General features: G+C 58.5%; 1 protein-coding gene across 1 annotated transcript in view; it reads right to left on the reverse strand.

Moving 5' to 3' along the window:
- SHANK2 (SH3 and multiple ankyrin repeat domains 2) overlaps positions 1–22,227 on the reverse strand; it is a 516,281-nt gene that overhangs the window by 12,438 nt on the left and 481,616 nt on the right. The window contains exons 22-25 of the mRNA XM_044682064.1: positions 13,369–13,499; positions 7,015–7,126; positions 6,057–6,077; positions 2,391–4,800 (exon numbers count right to left, since the gene is read on the reverse strand). Coding sequence (XP_044537999.1) covers positions 2,391–4,800; positions 6,057–6,077; positions 7,015–7,126; positions 13,369–13,499 — 2,674 coding nt within the window. The remainder of the gene's footprint in view (positions 1–2,390; positions 4,801–6,056; positions 6,078–7,014; positions 7,127–13,368; positions 13,500–22,227) is intronic.

A 22,227-nucleotide genomic window follows, 5' to 3' on the forward strand; every position in this document is an offset into this window, starting at 1 on the left:
AGGAAGGAAGAAAGGAAGGAAGGGAGGGAGGAAGGAAGGAAGGAAGGAAAGGAGAGAAGGAAGGAAGGAAGGGAGGAAGGAAGGAAGGGAGGCAGAAAGGAGAGTTCGAGTTGGAGAGAAAAGGGTAGAGATAGAGAATATAAGACTTAACATTAGAGAACATTTCCTAACGATGGGAGCTATCCAAATGGGCCATCCTGGGCAAGCCCCTTAACTTCCCTTTGCCTTGCTTTTCTCATCTGTGAAATGGGGATAATAGTAGCACATGCCTACGGGCAGGAAGACTGAGAAGGTGCTTTGTAATAGTGCTTTAGAGCACTATAGAAATGTGGGGATGGTGATGAGGACAGTGATGGGGGGTGCACAGTGGCTTTGGAACTCAGATCTCAAGGTCTTTAGCAGGTGTGGGTGGGGGCAAGGGCTGCCTCCCTTTTACCAAATGGCTAGTATTAAACGCCACCCCCACGGGCTCGAGGAGAAAGTGGGCAAAGTCTTGCAATACTTCTAAACCCTGAGAATGAGCATCCTCAACAGGGACCTGGCAGGGACCTCATGAGCCACTGAAGCCAATCTTGTACTTTAGGTGCAGAAGCCCTGGCCCAGAGAGGGAAAGAGACTTGGCCAAAGGTACCCAGGAAGGGTCTCCGTTGGGGTTCTGGGAGGGGGCCTCTCGTGCTACTGCCTCGGCTCACGGCAGAGGGAATGGAGGTCTGGGGAGGCTTTGCTGGCCCCCCTGTGGCTCTGGAGACGAGGCAATGGCACAGGGTCCTTTTTGGAAAGCTGGGAGTTGCTAAAAATACTCTGTTGGGGCCATTTATGTTGGTTTCATGATGTCTCACAAGACCAAGAGCTGGGAGGAATCCAAGAGGCTCTTTGGTCCAATCTCTGCCCCCCCCTCCCCATTTTACAGGCAAGAGAACTGATGTGGGGACAGATACAATGACTTGCCCAGGGTCATACAGGTAGGAGGTGGCAAAGTTGGGATCCAAAGCTGGGTTCTCTGCCTCTGTGCCCATTGTTCCTTCAAAGATCAAACATTTATTTCCGTGTTAAGTCCCAACGGAGGTTGCTAGCCAGATAGGAAGCCTCCTGCCACCATGGCACAATCATTCCAAAATCAGATCGCCATGATAGGAAATGAGACTCCATGTGCCTGTGTGACCTTCCGAAGCCACACACGCAGGCACGAGCATCTCTAGCAACTTTGGAAAGAACTAGGGCTTCGGTTGGGCTGGAGGACCAGGGTCCATGCTCTGATGATGGCTTTGTCCCCGGATCTCCGTCTTCAGGGGATGGAGGGGAAGACCGCAATGGGGTGGGAGAGGGAGCACAGGGCTGGTCAGGAGAAGCCCTGCTCCTGCATTCCAGTCCTTCCGTGGGACCGTGGCCTATCTCCTCAGCTGCCCTTGGCCTCTGTTACCTCCTTGGTCAAGTGGGGGAGTTGGGCCAGATGAGGCTACGCCCTTCACAGACCACAGGCTGCTTACTCTCTCTTCTACAGCGTTGGCAGATGGGAAGAGCGCTGGGTGTTGGCCACAAAAATCCCTGTCGTCCCCCCTCCCCCCGGAATCCCAACATCCCCATGGCTGGAATGCCTTCCTCCATCACAAGTGATTAGTGTGGTAATAGATGCCGCCTAAACACATGGATTGAATTGAATTGGAAAATTCTGGAACCAGACACTCGCCTGCTCTGTCCCTCCTAAAAGGGGATCGTCCATACTTTGTTTGAAGGCTACCACCACGGAGGGGAAGGCCGCTTCTTTCCCAGGTGGGCCTTTCCACTATGGGCAGCTCTGACTATCTGCTTTCCCCTGGCATCTAGTACAAATCTGTGTCTGTGCCACTCCTGCCCACCTCACTCCTATTTCTGTCCTGTGGGGACAAGTAGAACAAGTCTTTTTCTTCTTCCAGATGACAACCCTTCCTGTACTGAAGTGAAAACTTGAACCCAGCTCCTAACACACGAGAGGTCACCCGCCAGACTGGGGAACAGTAATGACCCCCCCCCCCCCCGCTGCTGCCCCTCAACTTTCCAGACTGAAGTTGCTGCTCATTTTCACTTCTTACCAGTTTCTGGGAAAAGCAGGATGTGGCCAGGCCTGGGACTGGTTAAAACTCCTCGTGGTGCCTAGTGGAGACCATGGCAGCGGGAGCTGAAGTTATCCCTAATCTGGGGCAGCACAGCTTTAAGAAGGGGTACGCGTGGACTTTTGGAGACTGCTAAAGATGGAGTGAGCCACTCCCACCTAAGTAAGGGAAACCTCTGGGCACTTCTCATCCAAGAAGCCCAGCTGGATGGCTCGTGTTTCCCGAGGCTTGTTCTCAGCTGACTATGCTGGCATGTGCTCACTCGCCCTGGCTAGGCTTCCCCCCACTCCAAGCACTTACCTCGTACTGAGGCTTGCGGTTTTGGTTCCAGTCGGTGACTCCAACACTTCCCCTGGTTTCGTAGATTTCTCTCGGTTCATCTGCTGCAGGATCGAATTCAATTCGCTAATGACGTTTGCCTTGGGGCCTGAGAGAATCGGGCTTTTGACCTCGGGGACGTCTCCCCACAGCTTGGAGGTCCTTTGCTGGAGAGCCTTGGCTGTCCCACCTGGCTGGGCGCCACCGGCTGGCAGGGGCGGTGCCGGCGCCGGCGGGGGGATCGCAAAGCCATCTGCGTTCTCTTCTACCAGGGCGTCTCTGTGAAGGGCATTGCTTTTGGTGATTATGGGCTTCATTTTTGGCTTCGGAGGTACAGGGGGCTTGTCGACCATAAATGCCTGCCCATCTGCATAGACCGTGCATGTGTCCAGGGTCTCGCCCCCTTCCGAGGACAAGGTGGAGATGCTGGACACGGTGGAGATAGTGCTGGTTGTCTCAAGATGATGGTCACTGCTACTCCGACTGTCCACCTCCTCGATCCCAGAGTCAGTGACATTATCAAAACTTTCTGGGGGTGGCAGGAACGAGGCTGGCAAACAGTTTGAAAGACCTGCCGGTTTCTTACTGTCCACGGAGTTGGTTGGCTGGCTGGGGAGGAACGAAGGGGACTGGGGGGGATCTTTCCTCGGCTTCCCCAGGTCTGGGAGAGGGGGAGTTGGTGCCGTGCGATCGTCAGGGATATCAAAACTGTTTGCAAACTCTAGGGGTGGAGGCAATGGTTCTGTAAAAATAAAATCTTCGTCTAGATCCACGGATGCCAGAGGAGGGGGTGGGATACGGAATGGCAAGACCACCGGCTCGTCCACGGAGCCCGCCGCCGCCATCACCTTGCCCGGGCCGGCGGCCGAGACCTGTAAAGCACCTTCGGTTTCTGGAATGCTTTCGGGCACCTCGGATGGAAAGCGTTCTGGCTCTGGGTTCAGGTCCGCCTTCTCCTCTTCCTCTTCAGGGGAGTCATCCGACTTGGCGGCATCCACGGTGTGAACCATCAGCAGGCCAGCCGTTTTCTGTTGGGAGGTGTCCACGATGCTGATAAGCATGTTCTTCTTCTCGTCTCCCTTCTTGTCCTTGCTCAGGTCCGTCTCGTACTTGTTCTCCGTCTCCTGCCTCCTCAGGGGGCCGCGGGTGCCCTGCCTGCTCACGGAGGGGAAGGCGGGCTCCATGGTGGGCCGCATTTTGGTATCGATGTACAGAGGCTTGTTCAGGTCTGCCTTGGTCGCTTCCCCTTTGCTGGGACCCTGCTGAGATTCCTTCAGGGCTCTGTCCCTGGCCGACAGGGCCAGAGCTAACGGTGAGTTGGGGTCCAACAGCCTTCCGGTGAGGGGGTGCACATAGTTTTCGGGGCCGACCGCGCTCCCGCTCTTGGGCGCCGCTGCGGCGTTGTTTTCGGGGCCCTTGGCTTTGGGGACGGAGTTCAGGGTCCGCAGGCTCCCGGGCTCGCTCTGGCTGCCAGCCTCGCCGCTGCTGAAGTGGTTCTCGGGCTCCCTCGGTGTTGCCGCCGGAGTGGGAGACGGCGGCTGGCCCAGGCTCTCCTCGGTGCCGAACATCTCTTCCTCTGGGAATTTGGAGGGCCTCGTCCTGGGAGCGGGCGGCCCCGGCCCCAGGCCCACGTCCTCGTCTCCCAAGTCCGTGGAGAGGAAGGCCGGAGAGTTCCGCCTCGCCTCCAGCCTCTTCTCCCGGTCCCGGACGGCTCCGGCGATGGCCGCGGCAAAGGGGCTGCTGACGCCCAGGCTGTCGTCCGGCCGCAGCTGCCCGGGAGGCTCGCAGGCCTGAGCGTCGATCTCCATGCTGCTGCCCTGGCTGCTCTTGCCGCTGCTGCTGGTGGACGGCTCTTTCACGATGATGGTCGGGATGGGGATGGAGCACGTCTTCTCGGGGCTGTCCTCCACGTTGGACTGCTTCACCAGCATCCCCTTCCTGCGCGCAGGCTTCGCTGGCACGTACACGGCCTTGCTCGCGATCTTGCCCACTTCCGAGTAGGGGTTCTCGGGCATCTGGCCCCGCTTGTTCCGGAAGTTGGCCTGCGCTGCGGCGCTGCGGCTGTACAGGTCCTCCGAGTCCAGGGAGTAGCGGTCCAGCTCTCGGCGGTAGTACACGCCCTTCTCCCTCATCGCCGCGCCCAGGTTCTCCGGCCGGGGCGATGGACACACCTTGGGGACTGAGTTCTGGGCGAAGGCGGGCTTGATGGTCCCATAGGCTCTGGCCGTGGGCGACTTGGGCGGATTGTAGGCGGTCGGGGAGGGCGGCGGCGGGGAGGGCGGCAGGGACTGGGGGGGAGGCGGGATGTCTTCCGAGGTGTCGGGCATGGACAGGCTTCTCGTGAACTTGAGCATCGGCGGGGCCAGGAACTGGCGCTCTTCCTCGGTGATTCCTGGAAGTGGACAAGCAGCGAGACACGCCATTAGTCATCGGGATGGGTCGACATTGGGGCGCTTCAACGCGGCAGGATCTGCTCTGGGTCACTTTTCAACAGCAACACGGTAAAACATGCACACGCACACGCGCACACACACGCAGTGGTCTGGGCCGAGAGAAGAAAAGAAATCTCTCCCTGGGGGGATGTCAGGAGGGAGCTCGGGGTATGCCGCCGCGGCTGTGTTAAACCCTTTACTTCCAGCTTGGAATCAATACTGTGTATTATTCCAAGGAAGAAGAGCCGCCAGGGCTAGCTAAGGAGAGTCAGATTTGAACCCAGGACCTCCCATCTTTAGGCCCAGCTCTAGCCACCGAGGGAGAAGAGGCTTTGCCAAATCTGGGCCTCGGAACGCCAGGCTTTGCGGCAATGGCTTAGGGCCGCAGCCTGGGAGTGGGTGGCCACTGTCAGGGCCGAGACTCATAAGGAGCACGAGGGGCCTTCAAGGTGGACATGAGGGAGGCGAGGGAGGCTGGCCTGGAGGCTCTGCTTTGTGCCTTGCCCGCGAGCTCTCGTCTCCTCCCAGACGCAGAGCTGGAGAGGATCCTTTCCTGCCCCTCCCCAACGAGGCTCGGGGAAGGCGCCACATGGCTGCCGCTTTCTGCATCCCACACGGCGGCCATCATCGGTGGCCCCCCGAGGCCCAGGCCGGTCAGGCTGGCCCCCCGGGGGAGCTGGGGGTTGGGTCCGAACAGCCTCTTAACCCTGGCCGGGCTCTGCAGGAACGCTGCTCTTAACCCTAACCCTGACTTGGGGCCGGTGGCTAGAGCCGGGCATCCTCGGCGCCGGGAGATTTCTTTTGCAGGCATCCACAGACCACGAGAACGTGATGCAGGGACAGGAGGAGGCGAGCAGACGGGGACACGGACGATGGACAGCGAGGCCCGCGGGGGGGGGGGGGGAGACATGCACTTCTGGGGGGGAGCCGAACGAGAGCGTCGGGTGAACCAATCCCAGGACGCATCGTCGCTGGCTGAGCTGGGAACGACAACAACTTCCATTCAATAAGGCTATTCGCAATGGCACGTACTCCTTGGGGAAAGCCTCCGCGGCACCGCCAAGGCTTTGGGGACGGCCGAGGGCTCGGAGGCTCCACTGGCTCCGGGTGCGTTGGCCAACGGCTGAGTTTCCAAGGAGCCACCATTGACGAATACACCTTATGGAGCAAAGGGCGGCACATTGAAATACAGACTTGAGACGGGAGAGTCACTAACCTGAGAGAAAGATTCTGCTGTCTGACAAGAGGAAACGAGTGGTTATTAACTGGGTGAGGCACCAGAGCCAAGCGGCCGACTGGGCCGGCCGCGCCACGCTCGGGGCGGCTCTAAGTCCGCGGCAGCCTGGCCCGCTAGACCCCAGCCCGCCAACAGACAAGCCGCATGCTGACAGGAGGTAGGCAGGAAACGCTTCTGGATGGTCAGGCTTGGAAACGACACAGCAAAGCACCCCCTTCCCTCCGACACACAGAGGGGTCCCCGGAGCGCCTCGCTCGGCCCACGTGCTGTGGGACGCTCCTGGCCACACGCCACCCTCTGCCTAAAGCTGCCTGGACAGGCTCCTGCTGGCCGCTGGCCACGGGGACCTTTATTATGTGGGAAAAGGGCTGGGCTCAAACGGCAAAGTTCCTCTTTCTGGGTCACTCGGGGGGACCCGGGGATGCGTCCCGGAGAAAAGGCGCTCGAGGGCAGCGGCCGGAGCCCGGGCTCTTCCTCAGGCTGATCCTGGCCTCAGCCCAAACCTCCAGAGGGGAGGAGGCTCTCCCAGCCATTTCACAGCCCATTCAGTCCCGTGCAGGGCCCAGGCTGGGCCCAGGGAGACGGAGTCTCGTGAAGAGAGAGGCCGACAGCCAGGCGAGGGGCGACAGAGCTCATCCCACATTACGGAAGCTCTTGTCCAAGATGGCGTTTGTTATGAGATTGGTTTAGACAGAAAAGTTGTAACACAACTCGGAAACTGGGTCAGATGAGCCTGGAGGGCAGGCAGGACGGAAGGCCTGGACGGTGAGGGGCTGGGCAGCAGGCGCGCGCCGATGGGGAAGAGGGAAAATGGAAGCCCGGGGTTGGGGGGTCCTGTGGTTTGCCCCCTCCCGCCCTGACTCTTCGGGAGGACTCCCCCACTTCCACTGAGGCAGGGATGGGGGTTGCTTCTCATGAGGATGACCACACGCCTTACCTATTGATTTCTGCCTTCTCATCGTACCTCGAGGGATGCCCAGGAACGGGGCCTTCGGACTCCCTGGGACCGTGGGGGTCATCACGGCGATTCCCTGCCGCTCGTAAATGGACTGTAAAGCAAAGAGTACATAGGTGAGGCCCAAAGGGCTCCTGGCCTGGGCACCCTGTCCGAGAGGGCAAGAGAGGAACAACAAGAAAGAGGAGGGCGGTCAAGGGCTGGGTGCCACCCAGGGCAGTGTTCTGGGGACCAGCGGCTGGAAGGAGCCAGAAAATGGGCCTCTCTGAGCCAGCAAGAGAGGATTTCTTCTCTCCAAAGAAGCTGCAAATGAGGGTCGGCCACTTCAGCAGGATGAGGCCCAGGGCTTTCCTGAACCTCCATCTCAACACCGGCCCATTCAGCATTCAACGGACATTTCCAGAGCCCCTTCTAAGGAGAAAAGCCTGGGCCGGGATTTCTTCTTTTCATTCCTGTTTTCCCTGTAAAACTAGGGACAAAGATGTCAGGACGAGACCCTGGGCGAGGCATTTCCCTCTCTGGGCCTCCATCTCCTCCCTGGAAGAGAAAAAGAATGGTTTGGACAGAATGACCACTAGGGTCCTTTCCAGCTCCCAATCTCTGATCCTAAACAGATGTGTAGGGAAACGAGGTGGCCATTCCGTCCAACACCCACCCCCATCCCCAGCTCTTCCCTGGGAGCCCTGAAGGTCCTTGTTTCAAGGCTGCCATTACTGGCCATTTACGACCCCGTATATATTCGTTTGCCAGATGAACTAACAAAGCATGGGTTCTTGGGGAAATCCCAGAGGGACAGAGGCATCTTTTAAACCCTGACCTCCATCTTAGAAGCAATATTACATTAGAATAATATAATTAATATTAGAATCAAGTATTGGTTCCAAGGCAGAAGAGTAGTAAGGGGTAGGCAATGGAGGTGAAGTGACTTGTCCAGGGTTACACAGCCAAGAAGTATCTGAGGCCACATTTGAACTCAGGACCTCCTTTCTCTAGTCCTGGCTCTCAATCCACCTAGCTGCCCCGGGGCAGAGACATTTTGGCTGGGGCAGCCAAAATGGAGATGTTGTTCTATGGCAGGGGGAGGCGAGGTGGAGCTGAGGAGTTGGGGGGATGTGGAAACCCCTTTTCTGAGGAGATTTCAGGGAAAGGACCTGGATGGATGGGGAAGCTGGTGAGGCCCCATGGTCAGCCCTAGCCCAAAGGACAATCCCACCTGATTTATTTCGGCTGAGTCCTGCACTTTGAACACACACTCCCCGGAGTGGACACTCGCCGGTTTATTCTTTGTTCTCTACCTGAGGCTAAAGTTTACTAAATATTTGTTGTGCTGACCACAGTGGGTGGAGGGGAAGGAAATCCTTGACTTCTCTGAGCCTCAGTTTTTTTCTCTTTCAATGGCTTCGACCCTACCTACTTTACAGGTCCCACGCCCCTCGGGACAGGAGATCCGTGCCCGTTGTACTGCCGTATTCAAGTTTACGGGTGGTTTTCTTCAAAATAGCCCTCTGAGGCAAGAAGAGCAGTAAAAACCGGAGCCAGGAATCTGGTACCTGAGGTGGGTGGAATGAAATCTGCCTGCCGGGAAGAGGTGGGGAGAAGGGGAGCGCCATCTGGCAGCCCCCGATTATAGCTCGTTCTCGATAGGTAGGGCTGGGCTCCACGGCCTTCAGGCTCCTGAAGACGGATGACGCTGCCCGGGCCCCGTACACTTTGGCAGCCTAGTTCCAGCGCTGTCCGCCCGTAGTATCGCTCTTTCTCCCGAGGAGGCTGGAAGGAGGAAGGCCTGGCTCTGAGATGGGATTCGAACCGAGGCCTCTTGATGTCACCTCCGGCCCTCTTTCCACACTGCTGAGAGCGGACAACACACGCTCAGGAGGACAGTCAGGGGTGACCGAGGAAACCAGATTTCGAGCCCTTCGCTTCGGGGAAGACGGGCTCGGCTCAGACAGCAGCCACTTCCTTTCAGTCTGGCTTAGGACAGTGTGCAGAAAAGCCGCCCTCTCTGCTCTGGCCCAGCCGTGGCATTCCTGCTTGGGAAGGGCGGGAAGAGCTGGCACCAGGCTCCAGAGACGGCTCTCAGTGAGGCTCTAAGCTGCGCGACTGCGGCCCAGCTGGGACAGCTCTCCGGGCGTGCGCTTAGTGTGAAGTGCAGGATTGCTGGTCTGAAGATTCACCAGGGACCCGAGAGACCGGTCTGCCCCCTGGGCTCCCCGGATCTCTGAGCAAGGAAGCCGGAGGCCATACAGGGGTCCTTGGCCAAGCCGATGCAGCTAGAAAGGAGCCATTCCGATTCAATGATGACTATACGGGCTGCCCCCGGTCTTGAGCTTTAGGTGTGCAAAGCTTGCTCTGGAGCCTCCACCCGGGACTCCCTTCCTCTTCCGTGCCTTCAACCAATCGTCTACATGAACCTCGATCGTCTCCTCCTCCTCAGCTGCTGTGCTCTCCCACCCTAGCTAGGCCCTCCTGGACGGCTGGCCAGCCTCGCTTCCCTTGACTGTCAGCAGCTGTTCTAACCCTTCTCTTACGCGAGTCGCCAACCCCCCTCGACTACCTGCCTCTAGCAGGCGTCCTTGACGGCTTCTGGGCCGAGAAAGCCGAGGTCTCCCCTGGGAGCGCCTTCTGCTCCCTTACTTTATGCCCCTTTCCAGCCGGGCCTGTTCCCCCGCGGCCACGGATTTGGTTTTTGAAAGGACATTTCCTGAATAACGGGATTCCTTTACAATCCCGTCTATTTTATGTTTAGAAACGTGATTCTGAGAAGGCCTCGACTCCTTTACCGACCGCCTGGCAAAGGCTTCTTAAGGCAAAGCCCCGAAGCCGGCTCGCGACTATCTTCCACTCTCTCTTCCTTTGCTCCCATCTTGGAGGAAGAAGCGGCCTCTTTCCTCGGACGGCTTCCCATCTGCCATCTCTCTCGTCCCTTCCAGACCCAGAGGGTCATGGCAAAGAGGGCTGGAATTAAAGCCAGAGATTTAGCTGCAAGTCCTAGTCTCTCCCTCAGCCTCAGTTTCCTCAACTACAAATTTGAGAGCACTGGCTCAGACTGTCTCCTCCAATTCTCTTAAAAAAAAAACTCTTACCTTCGGTCTTAGAACAGATACTGGTTCTAAGGCAGAAGAATGAGAAGGGCTAGGCTACTTGGGTTGACTTGCCCAGGGTCACACAGCTAGGATTTGTCTGAGGCCAGATTTGAACCCAGGACCTCCCTTCTCTAGGCTTAGCTCTCTATCCGCCGAATCCCCTCGCTGCCCCCATCTCTTCCAGTTCTAAAACTATGATCCTAAGGCCTCCCGCCTCTCTGGACCTGTTTGTTCTTTCACTATTACTTACAAACAGGTTCGCCCAGTCCTGGCCTTTGCCTCTTCCCTTTCACTCTCCAGATCACAGAAAGCACCATTTACAAACAGTTTCCTCCATTTCTTCACCTTCTCTGACAGCCGGCTTTCAGGCTGATCACTCAAATGAAGCCGCTTTCCCTCAGCTAACCAAGAGGTTCCCAGTGGCTAAACCCAGCAGGCTTTTCTTAGGGGTCACCCTTTCTAACCCCTCTGGAGCTCCGGACCCTCTTACGCATCCGCTCTGGGTCACGTCCCTAACAAGCAAGCGACGCACGTGGCTTAAGGGACGACTAGTTCCAGGCTTTGGTTTTGTTTTGTTTTGTTTTGCTTTCTTTTCACCCCTTAACTTCTGTGTATTGACTTATAGGTGGAAGAGTGGTCAGGGTGGGCCATGGGGGTCAAGTGACTTGCCCAGGGTCACCCAGCTGGGAAGTGGCTGAGGCCGGATTTGAACCTAGGACCTCCTGTCTTTAGGCCTGACTCTCCATCCACTGAGCTACCCAGCTGCCCCCTCAGGCTTCGGTTTTCTTATTCTTCCTTTATGGCTTGGACCACTCCTTCTTGGTGTCCTTTGCTCAGGGCTCACCCGAGACTTTATTTGGTCTCTCTTGTCTTTTCCTTCTATACTCCACCTGCCTGAAAGCTCTTTAGCTCCCATACGTGCAAATATGATTGGGTGTAAACATCCCCAGTTCTACACAGCCATTTCTCCTGAATGCTACCTGTTGGATGGTCCGTGGAGGTCCTATCCACATCTCCAGTTCAACATGTTGGAAGCAGAACTCATTATCTTTCTTCCCAAATTTACTGTCTCTCCAAATGCCATTTCCATGGAGGCGCCTCCCCCTTTTCCAGGCCCCTAAGTCTCTGACTTGAGTTCTTCCTCTCCTTAACCCCAAATCTAAAATCAGTTGATTGTAGCAAACCTCTTACCTACTGTCTTAGAATCGATAGTATCAGCTCCAAGTGGGATCAAATGACTTTTCCAGGGTCACACAGCTACAGCTACAGAAGTGTCTAAGGCCAGATTTGAACCCAGAACTTCCCATCTCCAGGCCTGGCTTTCTATCTACTGAGAGACCTCATTGCCTCACGGTTTCTGTCCTTTCTGTCTTCTTACACTGTATCTGTGCTCTTTCCACTTACCTAGTTATGGTTCTCATCACCTCTCCCTCAGCCTACTCTAACAGCTTCCTGGTTGGTTTCCTTGTTTTCGATCTCTCCCTTCTCTAATTCATTCTCACCTCATAGAGCTGCAAAAAACATTTTTGGGGCACGGAGCACTCACTCCCTGGTTCAAAAACCGGCAAAGGTTCCCTATTCCCTAGAGCAGTGATTTCCAAAGTGGGTGCTATCGCCCCCCGGTGGGTGCTGCAGCAATCCACAGGAGCGGTGATGGCCACACTCTATTCTGAGTTCAATAAATAGTTGCATAATTTCCAGGGGGCTAAGTGATATTTTTTCTGGAAAGGGGGCGGGAGGCCAAAAGAGTTTGGGGACCACTTAGAGTGTAAGATACAAAGTTTTCAGTCTTGATCTGTGGAAATCTGGTTCCTCTCTCTGCTTTCAGATTTATTCCTTAAGATTCCCCATGACCCGTGTTGGCATGGAGGAGGCAGCTCTGTTGCCCCTCTCCACCATGCCTGAGGACATTTTTCACATGTCCTGCCCCTCTGTCTAGGAGGTCAATGTGAATGCTTCCTCCCTCCCCTGTCTGGGGTAAGGCAGGGGGCTCACAGGCAGCTTGAAGGCACACTTTGGGCATGTGGTCTCTAAAAGGCTCACCAGTGCTGCCTTAGACAAAAGACAAACTTTACTCTCTAGGCAAGTTGGACTTTTGGCTGCTTCTCAATGTGCCACTCCTCTCCTTTCTTCCATGTATGTGAAGAAGCCATTTCTCATGCCTCCAAGGCGCGCTGCCTCCTCATGTCCACTTCTCAGAAACTTTATCTTCACCCAAGCCTCAGCCGAGACGGCACTTCTGTGCAGCCTTCCCAGAGACTCCCCTGGGGTTTAGATCCCTCCTTCTCTCTCCCTATATTTCTCCCTCCAGGAAGATGGAAGCCCTCAATCAAGGGCATGGGGTGTTATGCTTTGTTTTTCCATTGTGTTTCCAGCACCTCGGACAGCACTAGGCATCTGAACTTCACCGAATTGATCTTCCTTCCTTCCTTCATTCCTTCCTATCTTCCTTCCTTCCTTCCTTCCTTCCTTCCTTCTTTCCTTTATTCCCTCCTATCTTCCTTCCTTCCTTCCTTCCTTCCTTCTTTCCTTTATTCCCTCCTTCCTTTTCCTTCCTCCTTCCCTCCATTTCTTCCTTTCTCTCTCTAATTTCTTTGTTTGTTTGTTTGTTTCTTCTTTCTCTCTCTTCTTTCTTCCTCCTTCCTTCCCTTCCTAACAAATCTAAGACAGAAGGGCAAGGGCTAGGCAAATGGGGTCAAGTGATTTGCCCAGAGTCACCCAGCTAGGCAGTGTCTGAGGCAAGATTTGAACTCGAGTCCTCCCAACTCAGGGCCTGGTTCTCTATCCACAATGAGTGCCACCTAGCCACTTGCTATTATTTCTTATGATCATTATAACCTGCTTTCTCACAAAAGATTTTAATTCAAGGTCCATTGGAGAATAGGGCTCTGTGTTTCTAGAGGATTTTTGTCTGATCAGTATTAGGGAATTTTCATTTTCCCCACATAGCCTGGCATTTGCTTGGCAGCTGATAGGTGGGAACTCTGGAGATAATTTTTCTCTTGTTGAGAAAACCGAGGCTGGGACAGTGTGAGGGACTTGTCCAAGGTCATACTGACTCATCTGTTGCCTGGGGGTCCTTTCGGGCGAGTAGGGGGCGAAAGACTCCAAGCTCCAGAGACAAGACTGGCCGCCTGGCCTCTGATCTCACTGTGTATCATCTCTGATGGGCTACCGAAGGGGGCCACCTGCCAGGCGGCCAGCAGGACCTGTCCCTCTGCCTCCCCCACCCCCGGGAAGCGGCCACACTCACATTCATGTCCGCCACCGATGGGAAGCACCTGCTGGTTGGCCGCTGCTTGATGGTGGCCACTCTGGACTCGACGGCCACACTTTCCGCCGTCCTCGAGGGCTTGGTAGCCGGGACGACTTCATCGACTTTATCTGCAACGAACCGAAGGTCCCTCTGAATGGCTAAAGCCGGGCCGGGCCCATCCCACCCCCCGAAGGAGGCCCTCCGGTCCCCCGAGGCCGAGGGAGGGACGGAGCCGTCCGAATGCCAAAGTGCCTCTTTGGCATTTCACAAGGCAAGAGGTGAGCCCCGGGGAGGGTGCAAGGCAGGGGCTGTCTGCAGCGGCCGCGGCACATGCATGCTGGGAGCGCCAAGCCTGCATGCAGCCCCAGTTTACTTAGGGTCACTCGAAAAACCATCCTCTTCTTCAAACCTTCAAAATGGGGAGGCTGAAAATCTACACAGAAATGGAAAGAAAACCTTTAGCTCGAGGCCTCCGGGGGGCGGAGAGCGGCAGAAGGCTCCGAGCGCCCGCCGCGGAGCTTCTGGCCGGGGGCCGGCGGGGGGGCCCCAAAAGCCTTCCCTCGGGGGGTCCCCGACAGATCACGGCTCTGCGCTTCTAGAACATTCGTGCTCGCCCCGTTCGCGGTTTGTCAGCGCGGGGAGCTGGGACTGCCCCGACATGGATGCCTGCCCGGCAGCTCTGGGGAGCCCCTCGAGTGGGGTGCCTTGCCCGAGGCCACACGGCCCTCGTGGGCTGAGGCAGGACTTGAACCCGGGGCTTGTCTGCCCTCGAGGTCGGCTCTCTGGCCGTTCCCCAACGCCACCTCCTGCAGGGGTCTGGGAGACGTTGGGGAACGTTTGGCTGCTTTTTACTGTTATTTATCATTTCAGAGCAGAGGGACGAGCTCTCCAGAGAAGACGCCTGACCGTCCCCGGGTACCCGGACAGGAAGAAGGCGCCCGACTCACAGGGTCTGGGAAGGCCTCCCTTCCGGCTAAAGAGCGGAGGCCGAGGACCTTTAAGAGAGACTTGTACGGGGTTATGGGCGTGGCCCGGGGCAGGGTCTGGATTCAAATCCAGCCCTCCGGCTCTACATTCAGCCCCTGTTTGGCTGCCTCTGGCAGGCCTGAACGCTTCAGCCTTTTCTCTTTGCCAAAGAACTCGAGGCTGGGCGGTCTGCAGTCTGGGTGTGAGTGCCTGTGCGTGTGTGTGCGTGTGTGTGCGTGTGTGTGCGTGTGTGTACATGTGTGCACGTGTGTGTGCGTGTGGCAGAAAGCGGGCGCCTCGTTCTTCAGGCCTGCAAAGCCGGGAGTCACCCCTGGGACGTGGGGAAGCATCTTCCTATGACCGAAGGACGAGGACCTGCATCTCCTTCACACACGCACACACACGCCTCGACACAAACACACAGAGGCTGCCGCAGACAAGTGGGGAGCCTGGGAGGGCCGGAGGGCCAGAGGGCCCGGCTGCCTTCCTGCCAGAGGGCTGGAGGGCCCGGCTGCCTTCCTGGGAGGGCTGGAGGTCCGGCTGCCTTCCTGCCTGAGGGCTGGGGGCAGCGTCCACACGGGCGCCTCCCAGGTCTGGGGCGTCCGGAGTGCCTCGCTGACCGGCCCGGCTGGAGGAGCCGAATCTCATGTCCTTAATGGCCTCGAGCTCAAGGCCTGGGAGCCGCCGAGTGGCGCCTGCGGCTAACGGGGACGCCGTCGGGGGAGATGCAGACAAGCGCTCCTGCGGCGCAGCTGGACGTCCCCGGAAGGTGACTTGCAGAAGGCCGGAGAGGCTCCGCGAGGCTGTGTGCGGGCAGGGGCTGAGCCGGGCGCCGGGAGGCCAGGAGGGGATGCCCCGCCGGCCCCCATCCCGGGCCTATTTTCTTTCCAGCCTCTCGGCCTGCCTCTAGGCTCTGCGTGGCCCTCGGGCAGGTCTGGCTTACACGGAGGACCGAGGCTGTTCTGGAGGAAAGCCTAAAAGATGGGGAGCGAGACGGAGAGCCCCGGTGCCAGCAGAGGAGGCTGCGCTCCGAGGGGGGAAGGACCGTGGAGTGGACACGCTCGGCCGCTCGAACACGCACATCCACCCACACGCCACACACATGTTCTCTGGCACGGAGGGCGGACACGGACACACAGAGCTTCAGACAACACACAGAAGAAACAACTCACACGTTGGCACCCAAAGTGGCACAGCCACCCGGAGGGCACCGAGGCCATGCAGGGACGTCCTGGCCCCTCCCCGGGGAAGCCCCACGCCCTGGACGGGGTTCAAACTGGCAAGTGGCCGGGATCCTCTCTGGGCAGCCGCCACCACGGCCGTCACGAGAGCTGCCTTTCTACAGGGGGCGCTGCGAGGCGCACAAGACACGGCTTGGACGTCCTCCTGTTTAGTCCTCCCCATGGCGGGAGGTAGAGGCTGCCATCGTCTCCATTTTACAGATGGGGAAACTGAGACCCGGAGGCAGAGAGGCGAGCCAGGGGCCCGCAGCCGGCTCACATTTGGGGAAGGTTAGAAGTTGGTGTTCCTGGTCCCAGTCCAGCACTCGGGGTGCCATGCCGGAGCCTGACGGAGAGGGGAGCAGAGGACGCCCGAGACGTCCAGAGCACCCAAGATTTTACCGAGGAGGAAACGGGGGCTCCAAGTGGGGAGCAACTTGCAGTTTCACAGTGAAGGAGTCAGAGCTGCGGCGGAAACCTGGGCTCTCGCCCATGATGCCCCTCTCGGGCTACCCGGCGGGCACAGCCTGCCTCCCCCTCCGAGAGGCTGCTGAGGGCGAGGGAGAGGCCGAGGTTTGCACCCAGGCCGTGGGGCACCTGCCTCACCTGCCTCCTGGCTGCTTCTCTCAGGGAGCACCCACCCGGGGAGGCGCCGGCCCCCTCGTGCTCGCTCGCATCGTCTGCGCTTTCTGCCGATCCTAGCCCGAGCCGAGGCTGCCGTGCCAGGCAGGGAGGCCCCTGTGGGCACGAGCGTCCCGCCTGCCCACGTAGCCGCGTCTCCGCGGGCACCAAACCCTCCTCGGGTGGGCTACAGCCAAGGAAGGTGCGGGGATGCCGCCACCGCCCTCGTACTCTTCCCAAGGCCTGTCCTGGGCCGGGGAGCTCGGCCCAGCGCCGCCTCCCCCCCCCCCCCCCCCGGCCGCTCTGGCTCTCCGGAAAGCGGACGTCTGGACGGAGGCACCGAGGAGCCCGTGTCGGCCGCTCCGACGAGGGCGAGCAGGCTCGGAAGGCGTGATGGGAGCCGTCCTCGCGGGGGTCTCTGGGGCCGGAGCTCAGCCAGGACACAACCCCCCTCTGGTCCCTCCAAGCGCCGCCTTGCCGGAGGGCACAGCGAAGGGTTTCCTGGGTTCGAGTTCCCGGGACACGAGGAGACCTTCCGTGCGTGCGTCGTCTTGGCGGCCTCTCCACAATGGGCGATTCTCCACTCGCTTTTGATAACCAGAACCCGCCCGGCCCAGGACCGTCCCTCGCTGCGGTGGGGCTGACCCTGGCTGGGCAAGGCCTGGAGGAGAGCCCCGAGCCCCGGCCCTGGGCCAAAGCAAAGCCGCAACAAGCGGACCAGAAGGCCCTGGAGGCCGGGCGCCGCTCGGATCCGCATCCTTAGCCCTGCTGGCACGAGGCTCGGCGCCCTCGCTGAGCTCCATCCGGAATCCCAGAGTGCCCAGCTAGAGGGGCCCTCGGAGGCGGTGCGGTCTGAGCCCCCGACGGCCCACCTGAGAGAGGGGCCTCCAGCTTTGGCTCTCACCGGCGGCGGGTTTGGCACTCATCACCCGCCGTGTCCGGTCCTGTCCTCGGGGCGGCCAGAAGGCTGGACCTTCCCTCCGTGTGACGGCACTGGTTTTCAAGCACATGAAGAGGGAAAGAATCGGCTGGGGGGTCCTTGGGCACCGCCGGAACGGGGGGAGCCTTTCTCCCTGGCCTGGGCACCCTGGGAGGGGCCCCCACTCACCCCGTCCCTGCTGCCCAGCGACGAGACTCGAGATCTCTACAAGACCCCCAGGTGGAGGCCTCCCAGCCGAGGCTGGTCCGAGCTGGGGCTGCCGACAAAGCACAAAACCAGCTGCTCCGTCGGGGCCGGAGCCCGAGAGCCATCCGGGCTTCTCGCCACTGCCCGGGGAGCAAAGACCCCCGAGGGATGGAGGGAGACCCGCCAGGGCACGAGGCGGCCCGGCACTCCCTGGAGGGCCGCCGGCCGGGAACGGCCTTTCACCGGGTTCTCTGCAAAGCCGCTGGAGACAAACGGCGATGCCCGCGGGGGGCTCCAGGCCACAGAGCCGGTCAGGAGGTCCCCCCGCATCCACGGAGCTCCTCGAGTTTGCCAGAAAGTCCGAGAGGGGCCGGACACGACGACGCGCCGGCTCGGCCGCTCGGGTGCCGTCGGGTGGCCTCCCGCATGCGTCGAGGCTGATTCTTGCCGGCCAGATTTCCAGAGGACGAGGGAGAAGGACTGCTCCACAGTCACCCGGCACGAGAGGGAGGCCCAGGAAGGCGAGACAAAGGCCGGCCTCAAGCAGATGGCTTCCTTTTGGTGCTCGTCTCCTGGCACTTGGCACGCCGTCCAGCACGCTGCAGGCATTCAAGAAATGGTGCTGCTGGAACTGAAGCGCCAGGGAGAAACGGCACGAACACGGAAAGTCTCCCCAAGGGCGAGAGCAAGCCCAACGCAGACGGCCGGGGGAGCCCCCACCTCCCTTCACAGGCCAAAGCTCTCTTGTGGGGGTTCGGTCACTCGGTTGTGGGGCTTTCTGGGCAGAGACGCATCCTGGAGGGGGCAGCCATTCCCTCTCCAGCTCATTTAACAGGAGAGGAACGGAGGCAAACACGGTGAAGTGACTTGCCCAGGGTCACCCGGCTAATACGTGTCTGAGGCCAGATAAGAGCTCAGGCGAGGAGCCTTCTTCCCCGCACAGCCAGAGCTCTCTCCCTGGGCCACCCGGCTGCCCCTCGCAAAACGGCGCCACGTACACGGCACAAAGGCACGGGAGGACACAGCGAGAGTGACGGCGGGTGACCAGGCCTGCGCGGGCTGTGCTGTGGGTGTCGGCGAGTTCGGAGCTCCGCCGGACTCCTGGTCGCTTGGCCCCTGCACGCGTCTCCTGGGACTGGCGGATTCGTCCAGAGCCTGCGCTCGAGGGCACGTCCGTGCCAGCCGGGGCCGCCTCTAGAGCGGCCGAGCTTCTGGCCCTCCGGACATCCGTACTCCGGCCCCGCTGCCCTCCGCTTCCCTGGCCGGGCCGCCCTCCTCCACTCCCCGACGCGCGGACTTCCAGCGCTTCCCTAGCCCCCTGCCTCGCATGCAGCGAGCGCTTAACAGACCCATCCTCGTCACACGCAAGCTGGCCAGGATGGGGACCCCCGAGGGCTCCCCCTGTCAGCTCGGCACTCGCCAGTCGTGCCTAGAGCCTCCCGGCCTGGCCTTGGGCCCCTCGCTGCGCCTGCCCATGGCCTCTGCTGGCAGATGGACCGTCTCTGGAAGACTCCTCCGGGGACTCGTGATCGGATCGCTGAGGGCGCTCTGTCCAGAGCCGCCGCTGCTGGCGTGGGAGGCGGCGTCCCCGGTGGATGGAGCCAACTCTGAGCCTTGGTTTCCTCATCCGCAAAGTGGGGACAATGGCGGCCTCTACCGTACCTCAGGGTTACTGTCGGGATCACGTGAAAGTGCTCCACACCAATGCTAGCTGGGGCTATCTATGAAGGGTGCAGCGGGTTGCCGGGAGACCCAAAGTGAGGGAAGGAATGGAAGACGCTTTGTCGCTCCTCTGATGATGCGTAACATCGCTGTTCCCGTCCATACCGGCCTGCCCGGTGGGACTCTTATCTGGGAACCAAAACCAGGCACTCCAGATTGCTCCGCGTGCCAAGGTAGGCCCGCAGTGCCCCTCCCCCATTTCCTGAATGCGCAGGGAACAAAGCCATTCCTCGGGGGTTGGGATCCAGGATATTCTCCTTTAAGGACAATTTGTCAAAACTGTGGCCTCCGGATCGTTGGGTGGCCTTTCCCATGAACCCTCTGGGATGCAGAAACATCCATTTCTCAATCCGTTGGCCGGTGCTAACGACTCTGCTGAGGGGAGACTCAATCGCCATCTCCCAGGACGTGAAAGAGCATCCCACGTGGATGTGAGCTGAGCTGTGAGTGCGGCTCCAGGGGCCAGAACCAGGGGGTGGCAGCGGGGGGGGGGGCATTAGAAGAAGGCTTATTCTACTTCTGGAGAAGGATTCCCAACACATATGCCCAACCACGGCACAGGCTTCCTCCACAGTAGGGAGCGGCTTGGCTCTCACCAGAGGGGGCCAAACACAGGCCAAATCCTCCCCTGTTGGGAACGTCTTGGAGGACATTCATGCTTTGGGGAAAGGCTGGGGGAGAAAACCTTTAACGTCCCTTCCGACTCTCTCGGCCCGAGATCGTGAAAGCTGTTGCTCTGAGAGCTCCGTCTTCCGAGGGCTGGAAAACGCAGGACAAAACCCTCTTCACACTTTCCTCCAGGAGGAAGTAAAATACAGAAGAAGCTTCAAGGGCTAAGAACCCCGAAACAGAAACGTGGAAGGTGGCAGCCGTGGCTGCTGCTGCAAGCTGGCCTTTCTCGTGCTTCAGAACATGTGCAATGGGAAGCCCCCAGTAACTGACTGATTTACTGCCCTCCACACAGATTATTCCTTTTTCTTTTCAAACCATCTTAGAATCAATACCGGCTATTGGGTTCAAGGCAGAAGAGTGGTAAGGACTAGACAATGGGGATGCAGTGACTTGCCCAGGGTCACACAGCTAGGACATGTTTGAGGCCAGATTTGAACCTAAGACCTTCTGTCTCTAGGCCTGATCCATTGAGCTACCCAGCTGCCCCAAGCAACGTTTCTTGAAAATAATTTTTAGTGCTTTTTTGTTCTGTTTTTAAAGTTTTTTAAAGTTTTTAAAGCTCCTTTGATCCTCTCTAAACTGCCCAGAGAACCATCCCTGATATGAGAGAGATAGAGAGACAGAGAGACAGACAGAGAGACAGAGAGAGAGACAGAGGTAGAGGGAGAGACAGAAAGACAGAGAAAGGGAGAGAGACAGAGAGACAGACAGAGAGAGAGACAGACAGAGAGAGAGAGAGAGAGAGAGAGAGAGAGAGAGAGAGAGAGAGACAGAGACAGAGAGACAGAGAGAGACAGAGAGACAGAGAGAAAGAGAGAAAGAGACAGAGAGAGACAGAGAGACAGAGACAGAGAGAGACAGAGACAGAGAGAAAAATCAGGCCACCAAAATGACCCAGCATTCTAACCAAGCCTGACAGCCTACCCAATCTTCTCCATTCTTTCTCTGGAAAGGAGGGAGAGAGGCTCATTTTCTCATGTCCTCTTTGTACTAAATTTGGGTGCCACATTCCAGCTTTGTTCTTTCCATGCACACTGGTGTAGTCATGCTGGAGCCTGTTTTCTTGGCTATGAGCACTTCCCTTTGCATCAGTTCACAGAAATCTTTCCTGGCTTCTCTAGGATCTTCATAGTCACCATTTCTTCTTCTCAGGGCAGTGATGGCCATTCCAGTCCTGTGCCCTGATCTGCGTGGCCATTCCCGTTTGGTGCCAGTTTTTGGTTGCTGTGAAGAACATGACCATGTGTAATCCAATGTCTACAAGCCTTTCTGTCTGCCCTCTCTGGGTCTGTACGCAGCTAGCAGTGGGATCTCGGAGGAAGGGACGTTCTTCAATTCTTCTTCCTGATTCACCTCGTGGGATGCCATCAGAGACCTGGAATAGCAGAGGGCTGGCATGGGGGAAGCCTAGTCCATCCCCCCGGAGAAGCCCTCTCTCTGCTTGAAGGCGTTTCCTCTTGATGAGGGGACTTGGCTCATGGGGGGTTACTTAGCCGTGGGGTTCTCGCCTGCGTGTGGGAACGTGCCAGAGACGACGGAGAGCTGGTTGCAGTGGCCAAACGGCGTTTTGTGGCCTCCTCCTCCTCCTTTCTCCATAAGGATAAATGTTGCCCAAGGAGGCTCTGCTTGGTGGCTCGGCAGAGGGGGCCGGAGGTCCTCTTTTCCTAAAGTCACTGGTTCCAGGTTAGGTGAGAACATCACGAGGGGATGAGTTCAGGCGCTGATGACGCGCTGGTGCCAGGCAGCCTGGCAGCCGGGAGCGAGTGCCGCTGGCCCACATAGCTGCCAGCCCTCCCGGCTGCAGGTGGGCAGGGAGCAGAACGGTTCGGTTTGGTTATAACAGAACTGGGTTTGGTTATAATGCGTTAGTGACCCTCTTGCACAAGCTTGTTGCTCGGGGCAACAGGATAGTTCTGTGTTTTATCAGGAATACAGGAGGCCCTTTCGGAGTTCTTTCAGTGGAAAGGGGAAGCTTTCTCACACGGCCATAAGTACATGCTCATTGAGTGACTGACGAAAAGATCTGGAGAAACAAAGCCTGATCCTTGGGAGGCCCCTGTAGACATCACAAATGGGGGCGTCCTTCCAGGCCACCTGGCCAAAGCGCCTTCCTGTATAGAAAATGTGCAGCGAGGCCCGTTGTTGATGGTGAACCCCCATTGCCAGAATTCAGCCTTCCCTCCAAGGGCTTACGTTCTCCTGAGCCCAGAACTCCGAGGGCTTCCGAGCAGTGCTGCGGCTCAGGTCGTCACGGCCTTCTGAATGGGTGCTCGGAGAGGCAAGGTCTGCCCCCTCTTCCTCCCCTCGGGACAAAGAGCCGCAGAGACTCCCGGCAGGCTCCTGCCCGGCGGCAGGAAGGACCCTCCCTTGGAGGCTCCAACCCCGAAGCCCTGGGCGGCCGCCAGCCCGAAGCAGCCCGTCTGAAATGAGGAGAAACTGGTGGCCGGAGGCCGTCTTTCTCCACAGGCTCCAAGAGGGCAGCCCACCCCCTCCAGGCCCGGCAGGACGACTCCTGCCAGGGGGGCGGAT

The sequence above is a fragment of the Gracilinanus agilis genome, chromosome 6 (genome assembly GCF_016433145.1).
Source record: "Gracilinanus agilis isolate LMUSP501 chromosome 6, AgileGrace, whole genome shotgun sequence".
In the NCBI taxonomy this organism is placed as follows: Eukaryota; Metazoa; Chordata; class Mammalia; order Didelphimorphia; family Didelphidae; genus Gracilinanus; species Gracilinanus agilis.